The 21576-nt window shown below is 45.0% G+C and overlaps 1 protein-coding gene across 1 annotated transcript in view; it reads left to right on the plus strand.

Annotated features, from left to right (window-relative positions):
• lamc3 (laminin, gamma 3) overlaps window positions 1-21194 on the plus strand; it is a 91855-nt gene extending 70661 nt beyond the window's left edge. Inside the window, exons 13-28 of the mRNA XM_068706638.1 lie at window positions 6386-6574; window positions 6899-7144; window positions 7947-8100; window positions 8210-8352; window positions 8527-8705; window positions 10619-10799; window positions 11894-12138; window positions 13371-13447; window positions 13779-13913; window positions 15550-15769; window positions 16292-16438; window positions 17486-17588; window positions 18043-18245; window positions 18957-19097; window positions 19214-19313; window positions 19915-21194. Coding sequence (XP_068562739.1) covers window positions 6386-6574; window positions 6899-7144; window positions 7947-8100; window positions 8210-8352; window positions 8527-8705; window positions 10619-10799; window positions 11894-12138; window positions 13371-13447; window positions 13779-13913; window positions 15550-15769; window positions 16292-16438; window positions 17486-17588; window positions 18043-18245; window positions 18957-19097; window positions 19214-19313; window positions 19915-20177 — 2726 coding nt within the window. The 3' untranslated portion in view covers window positions 20178-21194. The remainder of the gene's footprint in view (window positions 1-6385; window positions 6575-6898; window positions 7145-7946; window positions 8101-8209; window positions 8353-8526; window positions 8706-10618; window positions 10800-11893; window positions 12139-13370; window positions 13448-13778; window positions 13914-15549; window positions 15770-16291; window positions 16439-17485; window positions 17589-18042; window positions 18246-18956; window positions 19098-19213; window positions 19314-19914) is intronic.
• The last annotated feature ends 382 nt before the right edge of the window (window positions 21195-21576 follow it).

Raw genomic sequence — 21576 nt, forward strand, 5'->3', positions numbered from 1 at the left:
CCTCACAACCGGCGCGTTTATTTTACACCAAAATAAACAGGGAGATAAACAATGTGCACACTCTGTCTGCCTGCTTTGGTTTCCAGTCACACTGTCGGAGAGACCGCTGGTTTGAAAAGGTTTCAACCCTTTCCCTTGATGAAATTAGTTTAGACAAGGAACACAACCAAACTGGTGCGTCGGCGAAATGAATGAAAATGAGGAAGTTTCTAGAAACCCTCTAGAAAAGATCAACACTGTGTCTTACAGAGAAAGCTACCGAAAAACATAGAGCTCTTCCACCTTGTTGTGGCAGGTGATAGAAAATGAAAATAGAAGGAATTAGAGAGATGTTGTTCAATTAAAGGGATATTTGTTAGAATTGCACTTTCTTTAATGTCAGGGGATGTTCAAGAGACGCACGCAACAAAGCTCTCCGCATGTTAACCATCTTAGCTTAGCGTGTTAGCATCGTTATAAACCATAGCATTGGACAGAATGGAATTTTGACCTCTTTATGGACATCACCAAAGTCGTTAGAATTTGTTATTTGGGTTTAACAAATTGTTCCATTTCACGGTGCAGCGAGATTAGATGGACCCGACTGGATTAAACCCTGGAGGGTTCAGCCCGACCACCGCGGCGGGTAAGTGCTTCAGAGACATCCCAGTGTCTCTGAACACGGCCATTCATCACAGCAGGGGAGTTTTGGAACAAACTTTCTCAGAGACTCTTCACACGGACCGGCTCGGCGCTCTTTCTCTGCAGCCAGTAAAGGCGACAATTTTGGCCGGTCAGAAAAAAAAGATCTCAAGACAGGATGTGAAGACAGCTATTGATTCACCGAGGTATTTCATTACGCGCACACATAACCTCTCTCTCTCTCTCTCTCTCTCTCTCTCTCTCTCTCTCTCTCTCTCTCTCTCTTTCCCCTCTCTCATTCTCTTCAACGAATGTCGAGAAGACCCTGACCAGACCAAGTCATAAACCTTGGAGCTGCAAACAGGAACTGACTGCTGTCCCATGTTCTTCAGTGGGACTGAATCACACAGTAGAAGTCTTCAAGTTATTCAACAGATGAGAAATAGACCATCTGTGTAAATATCAATTTAAGACCCAACCCTAACTTTAACTATTGATCCAACCACAGTTTGATCAATAGTTAAAGTTAGTGATCATAACATTTCGGCCATTGTGTTATTGCTGTTTGTATTGTGTATTAACCATGTGTTATCCGAATGTCATTTCCATATATATATATATATACATTGATGCTTGGTCCATAGTGGGGGGAAGTATGTGACTTACTCACGTAAGTTAAATAGTTTCATAAAGCAAAACGTCAATATTAAAAGACAAAGGAGTTTGATTAGTGGCTGAGAGTTACATCACTGTTCGGTCGTAAGAATACCGCCTCACCCTCTCGGTCGGTGACACCCTGGATTGCCAAAACTAAATATCTTCTTTTCGTGTTAAATGTGCGTACTGTTTCCCGTTTTCTTCATTTGTTCTTTGCAGATAATGTCTGAGTTTATTTTCCCCTCGTAACTTCTTACTCGTATCGTACTTTATTCCCGTTTAGTCAAGCCTTACTTGTTTTAGTTTGTAAGCCCGTGAAGCGTGTGATATTACCTTGGAGTAGCGTCGTCCAACCAAACCAGATTATTTTCGGTCTATCTAAAGGAGTCGTCTTAGTTAAACCAGTATTCAGAGCATTATCTGACCCCATCGACAATCATCTGCCACGGATCAAGAACCTGAAATAAGGCCATATCGTGAGCCTGCTTCATCTTCAAAGACATTTTCCAGTCCCACTGTGTGGACATCTGAGGACCGCCGCTTCCTACCGGGAACCACCAGCCGCAGCAGAGCCTTGAGTCCACCTCAACTGGAGCAGAAACAACCGGCTGAGCCCACCGAAAGGTCTTTTGGAACCACGCTGCACAAAGTAGGAAACTTGCATCTTCTAACACGATCAAGAGTTGGTGTCGGATAGCGCTCTGAATTATTAATATTTACATTTATAGGTCAGAGTAGCATCTGTATCTTAGAGGTAATCACATCCTTCCTTCACTATCCCAAATCATTCGCATTTGCAGTTTGAAACTAAGTTCATTTATTAATTTGTTAATCTATTTATTCATAAGATTTTACTATAAATAAACCACACATTTATCGGCAAGTCGTTGTCTGTCATATTCTTTTAAAGATCAAATGAACTCAGAACTTACTACTGAGATATTGAGACTGATTCATTGATTATCAACCTGTTGAAGTCCTTTTATTGTGGCAGTGCCAGATTGAATTTATAAGGTAGTCATAACCACCGACAATCCATCCAATAGTTGTTGAAACATTTCACTCAGGATCACAAATGTCAACATCATGATGGCACTGGGACAAAGGTCAGCTGATCATAAAAGAAGAAGTCGTAAAGATCTCATCTGTTCGTTTGTGCCCCATCCATCCAGCGGATGTTGAGATATTTCACCGGTGGTCGCTAGATGAAATCTCAGGGGATCACCGAAGGATTCATCCTCTGGGGACCATGAACACATAAACGCAATGCAAGAGGAAGCCAGAGGAAGTCTTAAAGTTGTTAAATCGGCTGAATATAAGTGCAAGATATTCAAAACGCTGACATTTGATCGGAGTAAAACACACAGTAAACTGTTTATCCAGCGCCTCTGTAACAACTCGGGGACCCGGAGCGAGACGACATGAAATACAACCCCTGCTGTTAGGGTTTGCGTCCCCCGATACCCTTGGGCCTTGGACAAAACAATTTGGATGACAGCCGCTCTACACAAAACGGGAATTGATGCATTTATTTTTCCACAGTCACAGTATGACAAAAGACGTATCCCCAGTCATCCATATTGTGCACATTATGTATGGGGGGTGGACAGAATATACAAACCCTCCTCCCTCCTCCCTTCCTTTGACATCCTCCTCTCCTCTGCAGCAGCCTCCCCCCCCCTCCCATTCAGACCCCACTGACGAGCCACATCTGCAGCAGCAGGCGCCGGCAGCATATCTGTGTTAAATTAGAGAGCAACATCCCCATCAAACAGTCCCGCGGCGGTTTTACCCCAACTTTTACCCTCGAGGCCTCAGAGCTGCAGCCCGACGTTTCCTCTCTCTCTCTTTCTCTCTCTCTCTCTCTCTCTATCTGTTGTGTTTCCTTCTCTCCTTCATTAAAAACAGGGAGTTCACATGCATTAGTAAATACATTTCCTCGGCCCGAAGCTTTTTTTTAATGTTCCACTGGGCTAAGTAGACAAGCCTCCCGGAAAATATGTGTTTGAAAAGCTTATGTTTTTGACTTCACAGCCATGCTGTGTATATGTAGAGCATGACAAGAAATAAACTATTCTAGTTTAGAACTATTTCGTCTTTCATAATCACTTGAAAGCAAAAAAGGAGCCTTACCAGTCATATAACTCACGCAACTCAAATGTTGCTTTGAACTTGTTGCGACTTGTTTCCTTTCGTATTTCTGGGCTCAACACATCATCAGAGACCCCACACATTGGAGAGACCTCCCAAGATGGTGCAGGAGGACGAGCGACGATCTTTCGAAAACTCAATTTGGTCGGTAAATAAATTTCCATTTTCGGGGCAAGGATGTAATAACAGAAGAGAGGCCCGCTCGCATCTTCTCCTCAACGAAACTTATTTAAAATCCATCTCTCTCTGGATTGTCTTTCCCGTTTTTCTATCTCCATCTGGCGTTTAAAAGCTGTTACAAGCTGCCGCAAACAACGACAACCCCCCCCCCCCCCCCCCCCCCATCTTTGGACCACAGCTCCTCGTCGCACTTTCTTTGAGAGGGACACTGAATGACGCACAAGTATAAACACACTCAATGAGGGAAATGTGGAGGGGAAAAAAAGCTTGATGGCAAAGCTGCCAGTCTTTCATCCGTTCTGCAGTGCCTCTCCCGCGCCCCTGCGGCTGTAATACAGAGATGTATTCAGTCCTATCCTCCACAAGTGGCTTTCCTTAATGAAGTGCATTAGACCTGGATGTGTGTGTGTGTGTGTGTGTGTGTGTGTGTGTGTGTGTGTGTGTGTGTGTGTGTGTCTTCAGAGAGTACAATGAGGAGTGGAGGGTGCACAGGTAGAATGAGCGCTGGTAGAAAGGAGCTCTGTGGAGTGTAATGTGTTTATCAGGCTCTTTGAAAAAAAGAAAAAAAAAAACACCTCCAGACGGCTTGTCTCCCATACAGAAATATTGCTTTGCCATCACACAACAGACAAGCTTCAGGCAAGAGAGCGGAGGAGAGCTGGAGTACGGCACGAGAGGGCGAGGGCGAGAGCGGGGTCACGGGGTTTTGTGTGGATTCGTCGAAGTGTTCGCCACGGGGAGCTTCGCAGAAATCCCAAATCATCAAGGCCGCTCATCGATTCATTGACGAAACGACTCTGAAGTAATAATGATTAGCATGGCGATGAACAACACCGCGCGAGGAAGCCAGACTGCCATTCAGGCGGCGATTTGTGATGCATGCCGTTAGCTTTTCCGAGGAGCCGACGGAATGATAATAAGTGTCGAGGAGGCCCTCGGTGGCTCTGCGGCCTCATATCAACGCTCAGTCATCTTCACACTCAGTAAAGTCAGCACATTTCTGCTGCCATTAAATCCACCATGGCTCATTGGGGATTGACACCGCGCGCCATCAGTGTCATTGTGATGCCTTGTGGAATTCAAAGAAAGATTCACTTCTTTCTGCGAAGAACAATCATTACTAAATACTCTGTTTAAATGACTGGCATTACATGCTTGGAAGTCATGTATTATTCACCTCAGCTCTCCAAGGAACTAATGATTTTTTTTTTACCCAAGACGTTTACACTTCATCGGGCAACGGGGATAATTGTTCCCCCTAATGGCGGGTGTGTGATCAGTTTAGCTTTTCGCAGCCGTTATTCTCTCTCATGCGCTTGACTCGCAGGTCTGAAGTTAGCGGGGCTTCATTTAGCGATGGCAGACATCGGTTGCGGTGACCCTGTAACTAGCTAGCGGGGCTTTTCTTTTACCCCCGTTGCTCAGTGGTGTGAGAGCCCACTTGAAAATGCACAGCAAAGAGCCGCTTCAGCGCTCGCTGAATCGCACCGTAGGCGATGAGGGAGTGATGGGAAATTTTAATGAGGACTGTGTAAAAGCGCACACGCCCCGCGGATTATCTGCATGATGTTATTGGTGTTCTCTAGGAAATCAGCGCGATTATTGTTATCAGCCCATGCTGAAGTCTTTTCAGAAACTTTGACATTTAAAAAAAAAAAAAAAAGATTCAAATAATTTGTAAGTTCTCTGATATACAGGCGCCCAGTGAATACTAAGCACCATGCGGCGCAGCAGGAATGCTAAATATCTACTTGCAGTTATTATTTGTAACATTTTAAACCGCATAAATGTCGATTGGATATTTTAATGGACGTCTGCTTATTGTGATCTTCTGAGCAGCTTCTTTTTTTCCGAGAATGTAAACACTGATTACTTTGTGGTCCTCTTTAAGCTTCGGTCAGTCACTTATTTAATTAGAATGCCACTTTGTGTTCTGTCACATTTTCACTGTTTCATTTCAGGAGTTGCCGTTGCACAAATTCCATCAACGCAGAGGAGGTTTTTTTCTCCCAGGGGTTCACGTGGGTCCGATCATCTCTCCGGTCTGTGACGTTAGAGCCGCTGAGCCGCAGCAGGAGACGAGAGTCCTTCTCTCTTTTTTTGCTGTTTCACCATCGCACAGTGTGCTCAGACATGATGTCAGTTTCCTCACGGTTGTAGATCTTTCCCCTGTTTATCGCGGCGTTATTATGCAGCTCTGCCTGTACCTTGAAATGTGGCGTAATGAGGACTGACAATCTGCTCCATGAACTGAGGAGAATTAACCGGAGGATTTTTTGGCGCGTATACCTGCGTATATATATATCGGCACATGCTGCACGTGATCGAATCCCTTTTAAGTGGTTTAAAGCTGTGAGTTGTTTTTCTACGGCTTTTGAAACAACAGTTTGTTTTTCAAGGCATCATAGAATTGGTAATCTCTCCCACTTGGTGGGGGAATTGCTTTACTTCTTGAAGGTCTTTTCGGACTGCATTTGGCTCTTATATTTCCCAAAGCAATTATAGTCGGGGGGAATTTAGTTGTCTTCCGCTCTCCATGGTGGGCTGTGGGGAATGGTTTTTTTTTGTGGAGTAAAATGTTTGCATGGACTGGCTGTAGTTATGGTCAGAGACACAGCGCACTCTGCTGGCGATGGAGAAAACACCACCCTCTGTGGGCTACGTGGTGTCAAACCTGAAGCGTGAAAAACAACACATATAAGCAGGTGTGTGTGTGTGTGTGTGTGTGTGTGTGTAGTAGGAGTGTGTAATCCTTACGTTGCTCTCTGTTTTGCAGGTGCGTGTGAGTGCTCACACTTCACCACCGGGATGACCTGCGAGCGCTGCCTGGACGGTTATTACGGCAACGCTTTGATTGGCACGCCCGGCGATTGTCAGCCATGCCCTTGCCCGGACCGTACCAGCTGTGCCGAAATTGCGAAGACAGGACAGGTGGTCTGTACCGACTGCCCTGCAGGACAGACGGGTGAGATGAACCACCAGCAACAATGAAACGCAAATATTATTATTATTATTTTGGCACCACACAGTAAATAACGGGCTTTTGTGTCAAGAACAAAGCCATGAGAGCAGTTCCACCAATCAGCTTGATGATGAAAAGACTGCGGCTCTAAAGCAGCTCGTTTGCAGGACCTGTTATTCAACAATGCCACCTGTAATTCACACATTTTTTAACTTATGAAAGAGTCTGAGGTGACACGGGGATGACCTCCGACAGTGTTGAAGCTCTGTCATCCTTTTAAATCCTCCTTTCACCTTTCCCCCCCCCCCCACCCCCACCTTTGCGTAGGGATGCGCTGTCAGATGTGTGAAGACGGTTACTACGGCGACCCCCTGGGACGATCCGGCGAAGCTCGACCGTGTGTGAGGTGCGACTGCAATGGCAACGTGGACTTCAACGCGCTGGGGACATGTGACCACATGACTGGGCGATGTCTGAAATGCCTGAGACACACGGAGGGCGACCGGTGCCAGCGCTGCCAGCGGGGTTTCTACGGCGACGCCCTCGACCAGACAGCTGGCCAGAAGTGCAAGCGTGAGTCACGCAGAAAGAGAGAAATTCATAGCTGAAGACTTTACAGCGAGGGATAAGAAGTTGATATAATTTAATAATGTTCAACATAACTCAACTTCTATCGCAAAAAAATTATACCATCATATTGTTATTTCAAGAATTTCCTTTTTTTACATCTTAAAAGATGTTCGGAGGACATTTTTACAAATTCTCGAGTCCTCGCTCAAGACTTGCATTCCATGCCATCACTGTGCCTTTTTAAGAGTCCGATTGTTCTGTTCGCCACATGATAGGTAGGGTCAAGTAACGGCTAAATAAGTCCATTGAAGACTGCATGGCCTTGGGTGTAGCTTTTAAAGAAATGCAGAAAATGGTGCATTCACACGGATGAGGAGGTCACATTCGGTATAGGGGACTCTCACGTCTCTCCTTGACATTATTCTGTACAGAAGTTTGACCCGAGGCGTACCGGTAGAACTGAGGTATAAAATAAATCAGAGGATGAACACATCACAGCTGTTACTCTTCGCCTCTCTCTCTCTCTGTCTTTGTAGCTTCATTTCAATATTTCATTCAATTACACCTTTTTTTTTCTCTTTTTCATTCTCCCAACCCCAGGATTCTCTTTATCTTCTCAGCCATTTGTTCGCCCCCGATTTGCAGCTTTTGCCCTTCACAACTCATCAGCGGCGCTGTCCGTCATCTTCTTCCATTTTTCCCTCGAGCGCTCTGGATTTAAATCAATAAAAAAGTTATTCATTACCACCGTTTTTTGCGGTTAAACAATGTAATATTTCCGTTGTTTTATTTTGTTTTCTTCTAGCGTGCGGCTGCAATGCTGGCGGAACCTCTGGGCATGTACGGGAATGCCACCCTCAGACGGGAGACTGCGACTGCCTCGGTCATGTGACCGGACGGGACTGCAGTTATTGTGAAGTTGGCTTCTTCAACCTCCAACCAGGTGTAGGATGCGAGAGGTATTGAGATCACCTTTGAACAACTACACGCGGATTTTCTTTGGGATTGACGTAACAATTGAGCTTTTAAACTGAGTCCATCATTAAGACATTTCCCTGCCTTCCTTAGGTGCAAGTGTAGTCCAATTGGCTCATCGTCCATCGCGTGTCATCCAATCACAGGGCAGTGTGTGTGTCGTGCCGGAGTGGAGGGGACACTGTGTGAGTCTTGCCGTGTGGGCTTCTTTGGATTCTCGTCACGAGGTTGCAGAGGTACAGGACTTCACTTCAGGCATCACAACTGCACTGTGTGCCATCCTCTAATCCTTTAATACATCTTCTAATACAGATCACACAGGAAGACGTTTCTAACTCTTCAAATGTTTTCCTCCGCTCCTCCATCTTTCCTCGTGGTCCCAATCCCCGCTGTCCTCTTTCCTCTCCCAGCCTGTAACTGTGACCCGATGGGCTCCATTTCAATGCAGTGTCACGGTAACGGTACCTGCCACTGCCGCCAGGGCTTCGTGGGCTATAAGTGTGACAAATGTGAGATGAACTACTTCCACAACAGGGCCACACACCAGTGTGAGGAGTGCCCAGTGTGCTACAGTCTTGTCAAGAATCAGGTGAGTGTTTTGGAGGTTTTTGAGCCACAACACAAACAAAAATGTGAACGCAACATTGAAATATCAATAAACCATTTAAAGGTGCAAGATACAAGATTGGGAGCATTTTCATTGCCTCTAAGCGGCTCTCACGACGGCAACGTCCGAGTAGGCGGATTACAGCTAGCAGTGCTAACGGTGCTAACAGTACGAACTATGGCAAACGTGCTGACAGAGCTAACGGTGTGAACCTGAGGGGGAACCAAAAGGTTGGGTGGGTGCTACGTTTCCACGTCGTCAGCTGTTACCGCCATATGAGAGACGCTCACATGCACGAATGTCAAATGTCAAAAAAAAAGCTATGAGAAGCGTGAATAACAACACACATATTCCACTATGCTGACATACTGTGTATATATATGTTTGCTGCCTTATTAATGCTTTGAATGTCATATATTGCTCCTATGGCGATTTTGTAACTCAACACTTACTAATGTGTGTTTGCTGCACATATTTATATAAACGTTTTCCTCGCCGTCTTGGCTCTCACTATTGTATTATAAACTGCAATTTGTTCCTGAAATAGCCCCCCAACCCCCTCCCCTCCCCTCCTGCACGTCTTGCCTTTGTAGGCTCTCATGAAAGCCATATGGCTCCTTTGTATTTGTAGATTGCAAATAAACAGTAGATGTGCAGTGAAACAGAAAGAGACATTTGCCCTAATGATCTCCCGGGTAGCTTCTTTTTGTCCCTTTAGATTTGTTGCAACCCACGTCTGTATGCTAAGGTGCTGCGTCTCTGGATTTGCCTCCTGAAGTCAATCCAATACCACCAACATGTTCCGTCTTCCCTCTGAACACGTTCTTTTTCCAGCTAAAGGGGCCGTGTGTGTGTGTGTGTGTGTGTGTGTGTGTGTGTGTGTGTGTGTGTGTGTGTGTTCTCCCCGGACCGCCTTGTACCTGTGTGAATACCTACTGTGATTTCTACAGTATTAGCAATTCAGTGAACAACCCCAAGCCTTGTCTGCTCTGAACACCTGCAATTACTCCTCAGTCGTCTCTCCCCCCCCCCCCCCCCCCCCCCCCCCCCCCCCCCCCCCCCGGCTCTCCTTCTCTGCCTCTCCCACCCTCTATCTCTTCTCACATTTTCATCTGGCTTTGCGCACAGGAAGGAAAAGACTAACAAGCGCAAAGAGAGGAAGGTTGGGGAAAAAAGAAAGAAATATGTGATCGATGATCAAGAAGGGACCGGATAACAGTGAGAAATACAGAATGGGAACTAGCTGCATGGTACTCGTTCAAAGACGGAGGAGCGCAGTATGAATGCATATGATGCTGGACTGAAGACGTGAGCTCATTAACACCTTGGTTGCTAACTAGTACGATCAGCAATCGCAGTTATTTCTGCTACCGGAGCCGGCACCTCGTAGCCACACGAGTGTAACACAAACACAACGTCGCACATTCAACAGTCACAGCGAGATCACGCGCTCCTTCTGTAGGTCCGGACCATTTCACTTCCAGCGTCAACAAATTGGTGCCAATCACAGCAGCTTCATTCAATTTTCAGACCTGGACTTCCATTCTCTAAGAAGTCTAATCCAGTTATCTTCTGAGGCGCTTTCTTTGGGCCACATGCTATGCGGAGAACAGTGTGAGTGGATGTGGATGTATGAAAACCGCGTTCTATCCTTATCCTGTTGTTGCGTATTCATTTATTCATTGCTTTTGTTGAAATACTACATTTTAATGTCATGCCGTAGCAAGAATCAAAGTCCTATCTCAATCCTTGTGTCTGAATAAATACGCACAGATCTGGATGGATATGTATTTTTTGTTGTGGTAGAGTTGTTTGTATGTTTTTGTTTTGGTCTCGCAAAATCTGTATTCTCGTTGACGCCGTCGGTGATAAATCTCTGCGCCGTTACCGTGCAGGCGGAGGAGATGAGGACTCGCCTGCAGGAGCTGGAGAGGCTGCTGGCTCGCTTTGATTGCCGAGGTAGATTTGGGAAGCGGCACCACCTGCTGAAGCATCACATGGCCAGGCTTTATGAGCACGAGCACCAGAGGGAGGACGCTCTACCAAATGCTCTGGAGGATTTTCTGGCCTTCCAAGGTAACTGCAGCCAGATGATCCCACTTGGCCCGCCGACTCCTTTATAACGTGTCCTACGTCTTTTGCTTTGTGAAATGCAAAGCTCGCTTTATGGTGCCTTTTTGTAAGTATTGTGTCACATTTTCGGCTGCGAGAAGCTAATGAGCCATATCGGTACAAACAGGGCCAGCGAGCACGGCTAAGAAAATGTGACGCGAAACCGCCCACGACGTTCCGCAAAAAAAAACGGCTGCTGCGCCGTCCGCGTCGCCTCGTTGTGACACCGCTACAGATACGGCGAAAAACAAAGCGATTAAATCAGGAAGAAGGCAACAATACAAACCTCTCCCAATTACTGAACACAATGCTGATATATCCTCATTATCTTTGGAGGGGAAAGGGCTTACAGGCTCAGCTGCACAGGCCAAATGGAGACAAATCATAACAATATAGAACAAGGCGCCGTGTGACCAACTTAATCCCTATTTATATGACAGGCGATGCATCTCTAATCCCTGGTTTATTATGATTATAGTTGCAATCACGATAATAGTTGTCTTACATCCCCCCCCCCCCCCCCAACACCCACATACTTACACACACATATAGTTACCAGCCATGGCCTTTATGACACTGGGTGGCCCAATAATGATTTAATGAGTATGTGGGAGCGACAGGCTCACTTTGCGGCCACACAGGAGCCAAACAAATCGCACTGGGGGCTCACAGGCACTTGTTATCCCTCATTTTATGTGACACAAAGTCAAAGAGACAAGCAAAGCATGCCGCACAATGAAGCAACAAACACCCAGACATATTGTACTAATTGTACCCCGGCTCCAGACTGGCTAGGAAGCCAGTAACACGAGAAACGCCGCTGAATACAAAGTGAGACTGTGACAAAAGTGGACAGAATCCCCTGTGGTTTGGGGTTTGTTTCTGACTACCAACAGGTAGACAGAAAGGATGAAAGTCTGAATTCACACAGAACATGAGAGATGTGTTAAAATACTGCGCTCTAGCTGAAAAGAATTGGAGGAATAATGTTCTCGGTGAAATAATCCATGAAGGATTTAATGTGGTTTTATTTGCTTTCTGTCTCTTTGTTCTTTCAGAAGCTCGGGAGGCCTTCATAAAACAATTTTCCTCGCTGGAAGCTTCCGCAGGCGCACTCTTGGCCCAGCTGCATGGCATTACATCCACTTTGAACTGCAGCGTCGGCATGACGGAGGAAGAGGGGAAGGAGACGAGGAAGGAGGAAGGGAGCGGGAGTGCGTGTCGAACCTTCGCGGAAACTACGTCCGCGGTCAGAGCGTCTCAGGAACAGCTGAAGCGGGCGACGCTGGACCTGGACAGCATGGTAGGCCGAATCAACCGCAGTGTTTCATGGTCCACGTGTGTATTCCAGGTATGAACGTTAGGAGCAGCTATAAAGGCTTCACCAGTCCTCAAGCAGGCTGATATTGTATGTAACACAATTGATTTTTTTTTTTTGTCCCTTATTACTGGACGCTGCAGTTTACTCCCCTTGGTGGAGCTCCTCTGTATAGATCACAAAGTTCCCCCAAGGCAAAACAATATTTCTTACCCACACCTCCACCTCCCTCCTCCCTCCTCCTCCCTTCCTCCATCTGCCTGGCAAATTCTTGCTTCCAAAGGAAAAATCCAAAGACTGTTTGATGGACGCTAAAATTAACAACTTCTCACCGTCTCACCAAGACGCTCTGCAGGAATCTATTATGGATGCTGCTGCCATGTTATTCAGATTCTGGGAGATGAGAAATAGCTTGTTTTGCCAGTATATAACTCTCTATTTCAGATTGTGTGTGTGTGTGTGTGTGTGTGTGTGTGTGTGTGTGTGTGTGTGTGTGTGTGTGTGTGTGTGTGTGTGTGTGTGCGCGCAGACACATTGTACCTCCGTAGCCCCCTTATCACTTGGGTAAGCCTGAAGCGGCAGCAATTTAATTCCATATTAATAAGCAGAGCAGCCATCCAAAATGAAGGGGAAAAAAAAAAAAAAATGCAAGAGTGTCAATTGGTGATTCGGTTTTCCCATTTTTTATTTGCTTTTTCTCAAATTAAATGTCACTCGGGGAAGAATTCTGCGTTTGACTGTATACGCGTTACATTTATCAGGACACAACTTGAGGGGATTTATTTTGAGGTGTGTGAGGAGTTGTTTTTTGTTTTTTTCCATATGCCCCTGCTTTGAACCTTTTAGAATACATATGCTTAAGAGGTTCATTAGATGAGTTTCATTATCTGCTGAATTAAAGCAATCCACAGGACACCGTTTTGAGCCTCGCCCATGACGGCAGTCCAGAAAAGAGCATTTTAAATCGAGCCAAAACTAATCTAACGAACCTCTACTCTTACATTTATTCTACTTTTTTTACAAACCGGTGCCCAGATGCTAAATTTTCAGAGCAAACAAGCACAGAGTGTACAGAAAAACTCTCCACTCAGCTGATGAAAAACGCCTTCATGATTAGATTAAGACATGATGAACATATACATGTCTGAAGCCTCTTCAAGGCCAGACCTTTTTCTTTTCCCTCATTACGTTGCATTCCCTCTCCTCCTTTTCCATAGATCATTCCTTTTGAGGCGGTGTCAGAACCCAACAAATGGAACAATTTGGTCAATGACTCACAGGCCCTAATGAAAAGGTAAGACGGATCAATGGACCATTACAAGAAAAGACCACTGAAGTAATCTGTGGAGCTTCATCTCTCTTTGCTTCTACTTTTAGCTTGTCACTGACACTGGGGGTTAAGCCTTTGTGAATCGATGCCCTTGGCCACTGAGAGTATGCAGCATTATTATGTGGTAGTTACAGCAATCTGGACTGGAGAAGGAAGCCGTTGACGCTGAAATCCATTTCATCTCTCCTCAGGCGGTTGTAATGCTCTGTTATTCTCTGTTACTCACTTCCCTTTTCTCCTCCTTTCACTTTGTCTTCCTTTTTTTTTTTTTTCTCTCTCTCTCCCCCCATTGTAGTCACAGAGAAACAGCAGACCGCATTGAGGCCATAGCCAGCAGGGCGGCAAGAGCCTCTGAGCAGACCTTCGGTTTCCTGATGGATCTACTGCAGGACAACTCCACAGAGGAGTACATCAGGAACCTAACGGAGCAGTGAGCACAATAAAAAAGCCAAACACACACACGCCCCCACCCAGACGAGCACAAGAAGAGCGAATGTCTCCCATTCACATAAAGCATCCCGTATTGAAAAATCCCAACAAGCTGCATGACTCCCTAGATTATTGTGCTTTCGCAGGATATATCTTAACAAAGTGCACCTATCCCTGTATAACAGCTCGAGGTCCTCTCCTTCACAGCAGCCTTTTAGAGCACATTGGAGTTTAGGAGTAAGACATTTAGCCACAGGGGGGGAACAAGCTTCTCTCCACTGTAAGCCTATTGCTTTCCTGGATTTGCAGCACGCTCGCTGCATCTCCTAGCGTGTGATTGCTCTGAGGATTATCCTGAATGCCAGACAGAATGATGCAAAAAGCCCTCCGGTGGCCATGATGAGAGCAAGAAGCGAGGAACTCAAAATTGATTACCCCCTTCTAACAGTAGTCAGCGCAGTTCAGGAGAGTTCTGTTAATCTCTGGAGCGCTGCTGTATGATAGTGTGTGTGTGTGTGTGTGTGTGTGTGTGTGTGTGTGTGTGTGTGTGTGTGTGTGTGTCAGTTTACAGGATGTGGATTGAGCAGTTTATGCACAGATGGGCAGCATGGAATTGGATTTCCTACACATATGTCCCCCATGTGTTGGTACTTCAGCAGATCAGATGCATTTTATAGGCAGGACAGCTATCCAGTCAGAGAAATGACAAAAGTATCCGACCAGCCGCTGACAATAGGCATGTATGACAAGGCTGCAGCTGAGACCCCTGTCCTTAACAGAAGCGTAGACACGTTTGTTCGAAATGAAGTATTTACATCAAATGATTATAGACTAGACTTAGACCTCGGGTTGGCAACATCTGGACTGAACTACCCAGCTGTATTAAAGTAGTTAAAGCTGCAAGAGTAAAATAGTGCTAATCCTGTGTAGTATAAGATACAAATATATTAGTCACAGGGGCCATTTCTGTGTTTTTATGCTTAAAATGTATTTATGCAACACTTCTTTCACTTGTAATGAAGTATTTTTACATTGTTGTATCGATACTTTTACTTTGCCGTGTGATTTTGTTTTGAGAGGCATCTTCCAGCGTTCTAGGCAAACATATTAAGTTCAAATATTGTGAATAATTTTAACCACCCAAGAGAAGGACGTGTGCTTGTTGCTGAACACATTTGAAAAAAAAAAAGAAGCCGAAGTGTCGCACTGTGAATCCGTGTGTTTCTGCTCTGTTGAGGCAAAACAGATTGGATATCATTACAGCTGTGGAGGTGATAAAAATGGCACTTTAACATCTACCGCGCTGTGCCTTTACGTGAATTCATCATGCTTTCTTCGCACAATGTCGCCTTCCCTTTTTAAATCCTCTTTACTCAGGTATAACAAGATGCCTTGCCTTGTTCCCACACGTATATTGATTTCAATATGGCACGGCGTGATGCTTTTTAGGTCTCTCTTACCGACGATATGAAATTGAACGCGCCGAATTACGTGCAAAATATGCGACGCTCTAATGAGTCTGCAGCACAGAATATGTTGTAGATCAAGTGAACAGAAAAACATCCTGGTGTTTATTACAGTACGCCACATTTTACAGCGTTTTCTTCTCCTTTTCGTCTTCTTCTCCCGTCTTTCAGAATAACACTCATGCAGCAGCAGAAGGAGAACCTGACAGCGCAGGTGAATGAAACCGCCGCCGAGCAGCTGGCCCTGGAGGAGGACGCTGCTGGTTTAGAGCTTGCCCTGGGTAACATCACATCATCCTTACATCGGTTGGCTCCGACGGATGCCAGCCCATCGCCGGAGCCTCACCAGACGGCGCTCAACCGAACGCGTCCGACCAACCGTACAGCGGAGGTCAGTGTGGACAGCACCTGCGGAGCACAAATGGAATTTGAAGCATTATTATGTTCCATCATAGACCCATGAGTGGATCATTTAGTCTAATTAGAGCCGGTTTGATAGCGGCACATATTATATAAGAAACCATTCCGGGACATGTAACTAGGCTAATATACAGATAATCATTTTTTTTTTTTTTTGAAGAGTGGGCAGTTACCTCCACATCATTTTTTTTTTTTTTCTTTCTTCATTTTACATTTTGGCAAGCAGAGAGGGACACTGAGTAGGCACAGGAGAGAGGATCCTGGCAGGATGTGTTGCTCATGGGGGTACATGTTGTTCCAGAGGAGGGCGATTAACCACCGCAGCCTCTCTGAGCAGACTCACAACATTGTAACAGGACACAGAAAATAGGCCAATTTGCCCTCTGAAAATGGCTGATTAAAGGCAGAATGTTTTGTAAAAGTGATAGAGAAAGCAAAATGGGATTTGTTTAATAAAAGCATTAAAGTTGTGTGTTTTTTGCTTCCTGTTTAGTGGGGCGAGGACCTGCTGAAACAAAAAGAAGAGCTGGACGAGCAAATTCAGACCCAAGACCATCTCATCAGTAAGATCAGAGAGGAGGTGGAGCCTCTGAAACAGACTGCCGGTAAGAAACTGGAAGTGCTGGATGACATTAGTGAGGTGAGTACAAATACCGCACATGTGACTTCATGTATCTTCATGAATGTATCTAGCAGCTTTGTGAGCAGCTCTGTTCGTCCAGACTGAAACATCTCAATGTACGGATTGTCGTGACATTTCGTACAGATATTCAAGGTTCCCAGAGGATGAATTTACCCTCATTAATCCCATGTAATGTCTGCTCAACTCCTGGAAGGATTTCCGTCATCCTTGTTGCAGAAGTTCATGTCCCCCTCAGGATGAATTGTAATAACTATCCATTCATCCGTCATCAAATCAAAATTTCAATTTGAGCAATACTTCGCATGATAACCAAATACCTGCAAAACTACTGACATTTTCATTAGCCTCTGCTGTACTTTGTGTTTATTGCTAATTAGCAAATGTTAGCATGAGGGTGAAACTGAATAGTCGACTACTCGATCTACGGAGGCGGATTTGACTTATGGGGGAGGGTGAATGTCTGATTTTACAATGAATTGCTTTGTTTCTTCCAATAAATGTGGTATGAATATCAGCCTATCAATAACACTGTTAATCAGAATGTTAAAATAACTCAATAAATCTCCTTAGAGTGTGTAAATAAATCCCTGTGGAGACTTAAGTTGCACTATCCAAATAGCAACATATGCTACTGTGAACACATTTATATTTCAGACCGCTCGCATGAGAACGTAGCGCTATCAGAGAGCTCGATATTTCTTGAATTTATGGAGGATTCTCTTCAATCAGCAGGGGGGAGGCGCGTTGAAGCAACTTGTTGCCGCTTGCGTCTCCCTCTCAGGTTTTCTTCTCTCTGTGATTTGCTACAATGGTGGGGAAATGGAATCAGGGCGGAAAGTCCAATCCGCTAACAGAAACACGAGCAAGCGGGCCAAGAAACCGCGTCTCGTTGCTCTGTTTCAGCACTTTAGCTGAAAATATGACATCACAGAGCTGCTAGCATGGACTATTGGAATGCTGTCGTCTCCTCGCTTTGACTTGATATCAGCTTTTGAACAGACTTTAACTGAGGCCATGTTTCCTCTTATGTGTCTTTCTTTCAAGCTGCAAGCTCACGTTCAGGGGTCAAAAGTCACGGCTCTGTCGGCCGTGGTGACGGGGAAAGGGGTGGAGTCTGACGCCATCGCCCTGCACAGAGAAATAGAACGTGAGTCTCTTCCTCTTCGTCTCTCCGTCTCTCCATCTTTCTATCTCGTTTCTGTCTGTCTTGCGATGTTGTTTTTGTTGAACGTCCAAATTGAATTGTTCTACTCAAATTTGAAATGTCAAGTGAAAACAAAATATAAGAGCAATGGACTGAAATGTTAGCATATAAATACGTCATCAGCATTGGAACATTTTGACCTAATTGTCACGTATTGAAAGCAGCAGCGTCTTATGTGGGAAATGCAATGGAGTGAAATGTTTGGAGCTTTTTTTTACAGCATCAACTTCATGAATGAAATGTTGGCGGTTTGTGATACGCAAACGAGAATCTTAAGAGATTTTGTCTCCTCAGACGTTCGTTGAAATAGTAGCACAGAATACGAATAAACTACATCTACACGAACACAAATATTTCTCACAGTTTGAACACGTTTGGTTATTGCACCTCCACTCAGACATGGTGAGGGAGTGGCCCCGTCGGCAGGCCCAGACCAAGGCTGCAATGAAGAAGGAAAAGCCCCTGGAGGAAAAGGTTCTAGCTGACGTCAGGAAGAAGGTCTCACAAATCGAGAAGATGCTAAAACCAGCGCTGGAAAACTCCAGCCTCTCCAGCAACACCACGAAGGAGGCGGAACAGACGGCGCATACTGTGGCAAAGGTATGCGTGTGTGGTGAAACGTCTCAGCGACTATTGGATGGATTGCCATAATAGGGATCAAATTTGTAATTTATCCAATCGGCGCGCACACACACGCCTCCGTCCGCGCTCAGCATTTCGTCATCTTTCTGTGTTTTGCGAGCGTAGACGTCGGCTACTTCAAAGTTTGAGCCTTACATCGCCGCTCATTTACCAAAAAAAACCATCTCTCCCTCAGAGCGCTGCTGCGAGTTGGTAATGCAGCTCCTATATTCAGCACACTCTCTCTCAACGGGACGAACGGCGGACTGGAGCGCCCTTTAAATCTGTAAACACAATATGAAACGCATCGATAAAAGACAATTCTTGGGCCGTACCGAATAGTTGGAAGCTTCACAGCTTTATTGGTTCTGTTTGAAATACAGCATTTCTGCACAGTTGCAGATAACGATCAGGCAACACTAATATTAATAGTGTTATGCTATTTAAATGCCAGTGGTGGCTGCATAGGATTGTTTCCGAGTCGTGTGATCCAAACATGTCCAATAACTGATACATAAGTATTTCCGAAATTCACAATTTCTACATCCTCAATATTCGGTTATTGTTTGACTTTCCTTAGTTCTATTTTTCCTCTCCCTCTCTCCCTCTCTCTCTCTCTCTCTCTCTCTCTCTCTCTCTCTCTCTCTCTCTCTCTCTCTCTCTCTCTCTCTCTCTCTCTTTTGTGTGCAGGAATCCAAAGCCATTCTGACCCAGGCCAGGCATACCAGGACTGCATCTGCTCACCTGAGCTCCCACATAGACTCTGCTCTGCAACAGCTGGCTGAGCAGGAGATGCTAGCTGACACAGCCGCCTCCCACATCATCTCAGAGGTATACCTAACACAGACATGTGTGTGCATTTGAACAGCAGACGCTATGCTTGCTGATCTGTTCCTCCTGTGTGCACCTCAAAAGACTGTTTCTACTGTATGTCTTCTCATTTCCAGCCTGACGTGTCCCTGAGCAGCGTTATGGAAGACATGGAAGCAGCCAAGCTCCAGTTAAAGGCCTATTCTGCTACGCTAACCGAGCTAATCAGCAAGATTGGTAAGTCACCCCACCCCTTATAGATCATTTTCCCTGTTGGCACCTTTTTAGACTTCCATATCTCTAAAACTCGTAAATCTTCATTATATCTTAAATGTCAAATCACTAAAGAGCTCTTTGCTTTTTAATGCCTCATTTAACATGGGAATATTTCCCAGATTGGTGCCCCCATGGTAAAGTAAGAGTAACTGCCGTTCATGTTGTCCTGCAGCATTTTCCTTGTGGGTAAATATCAGTGTAGGAATAATTTAGTGGTAATAGTATCTGACCTATTCATTCAAACACAGTTCTTGTGTGTTTTGTACAATTTGTTGAATTAAGTATAATGACAGGGACCTGGCACACCGTGGCGCTTAAGTTAAGTTAACACGATTGAGAGCATAATGACCAAATCACTGTAATTAGGTCATCATGGCTGATGCCCCCACTTGAATCACTGATGTAGGACCGAGACGCTTACAAACCACCACCTACCAAAACTTCTGATGATTGCCTCTTTCTCCAACGGTCCTCTCTCTCTCTCTCTCTCTCTCTCTCTCTCTCTCTCTCTCTCTCTCTCTCTCTCTCTCTCTCTCTCTCTCTCTCTGCATGTCCCGGCCAGATGGGAACGTGCCGCTGGAGCGCTTCGACCGGATCTTGGACGAGACAGCGCGCCGCCTGAGCATGCTTCGCGGGAGCGTCGAGAGCCCGACGCTGGGATCGAAGATCCAGAAGCTGCAATTGGCCGCTAAGGAACAGCACAGCAGGATGTCCTTCATTGAGCAGGACTTACAGGAGATCAGGGAGGAGAGAGACAGTCTCAGGGACATCGCTTTAAACCTGCCTCAGTCATGCCCCCAGGCCACAGGTGCAGGTAAAGGCTAGATGCTGCAGACGACAGGCATTGGGGTCATAATAAAACAGCTGCACATCATAGAAGTCTGAGGATTTTGTTAATAAAAAGGGGCTGGGCCGTTTTTTTTTTTATTATTATTCCGCTTCAAAAAGGTCAGCCTTAAATTCTTTTCTTCTTCCGTCTGTTGCCCCGGGGTACGTTTTATTTTAACACGGATTTTGTTAATAACAGCGTCTACGGTCGTCTTTTTATTATTCTGCTTCAAAAAAAAAAAGAGTCAGTTATATCCTTAAATTCTTCCCTTTTTCAAGCTTTTGCCCCGAGATACATTTTATTTTACCACCTTGATACACTGTCTCTCTCACACACACTCCCACCAGAAGACCTGGACTTCTCCACTGTCTCCCATGATTTACGCCTAATCTCCTTCTCTTTTTTTTCCCTTAATTTCTTTCTCCCGCTCAACAACATCAGAACTTCCATTTCACCGTGAATAATAAGCAGCCGTTCTGAACTGCTGGAGTGGCCCTGTCAAGTTTAAAATAACGCTGATTTTCCTTTTGTGGGGGTAAGAGGTGAGTCTGAGTGCTCCTCCAGACTGACACATTCATTTACACTTGAGCTCTCTTTCATCAGCCCGGCTTAATTAACAATTAGTCCCCCTCGGCCTCAGTGGGGTTCAGGTCAGGCTTCAAGAGCACACAACCTGTGTTTGGGATTCTCACGGCGCCTACCTCTCTGTTTTTGTGGTAACTGTCAGATGGTCAACATTCCTTGTCTTGGGGTCACGGTCTCTGTCGCACTTTCTGACTGCTGAGGACCAAAATGTGAAAGCTAATTACCTTTGTATTGTGAATGTGACTCATGGAGTGATGGTTTACCGAAATACACTTTTTTTTTTTCTCCTGTTTTTTAATCATGTTGAATAAACTGATCAGGAATCAGATTTAGACAAATGGTCTCATCTACATCTACTTATAGTGTATAGAGTATGTAAAGCCTTCACATAGAAACCAATACAAAATAAAGCATACTTGAAAGGGCCATTTTGCATATTAATGTGTCTCATTTTTTTTAAACTGGACACTATTGGACAACACAGGATCTGCTCACAGCTGATTAAAAGCTTACATTTGTAGTTCAAGGAATTCTCAAAAAAAATAATAATAATAATAAATTAAATATTCAGCCCTTAGAAAATGTTCTTGCTGTTTGTGGTATTTCAAAAGATGGAATGTGGCAGAGCTCCACAGGGACATCAGAGTGTGATTAACATCTACTCGCTCACATTTTGTTTCATTTCCTTTTTTTTGGTACCAAACGGTTAATTCCATTAGTCTCGTCTGCGTTAAAACGGTGTCAACCTTTGTACGTAAACGAGCATGGAGTTGTCGCATATATGCTTCTTTTTTTTTTCTCTCTCTCTCT

This window comes from Cebidichthys violaceus, unplaced genomic scaffold (assembly GCF_023349555.1).
Source record: "Cebidichthys violaceus isolate CVI_PGR_0920_01 unplaced genomic scaffold, fCebVio1.0.p SCAF_12, whole genome shotgun sequence".
NCBI lineage: Eukaryota > Metazoa > Chordata > Actinopteri > Perciformes > Stichaeidae > Cebidichthys > Cebidichthys violaceus.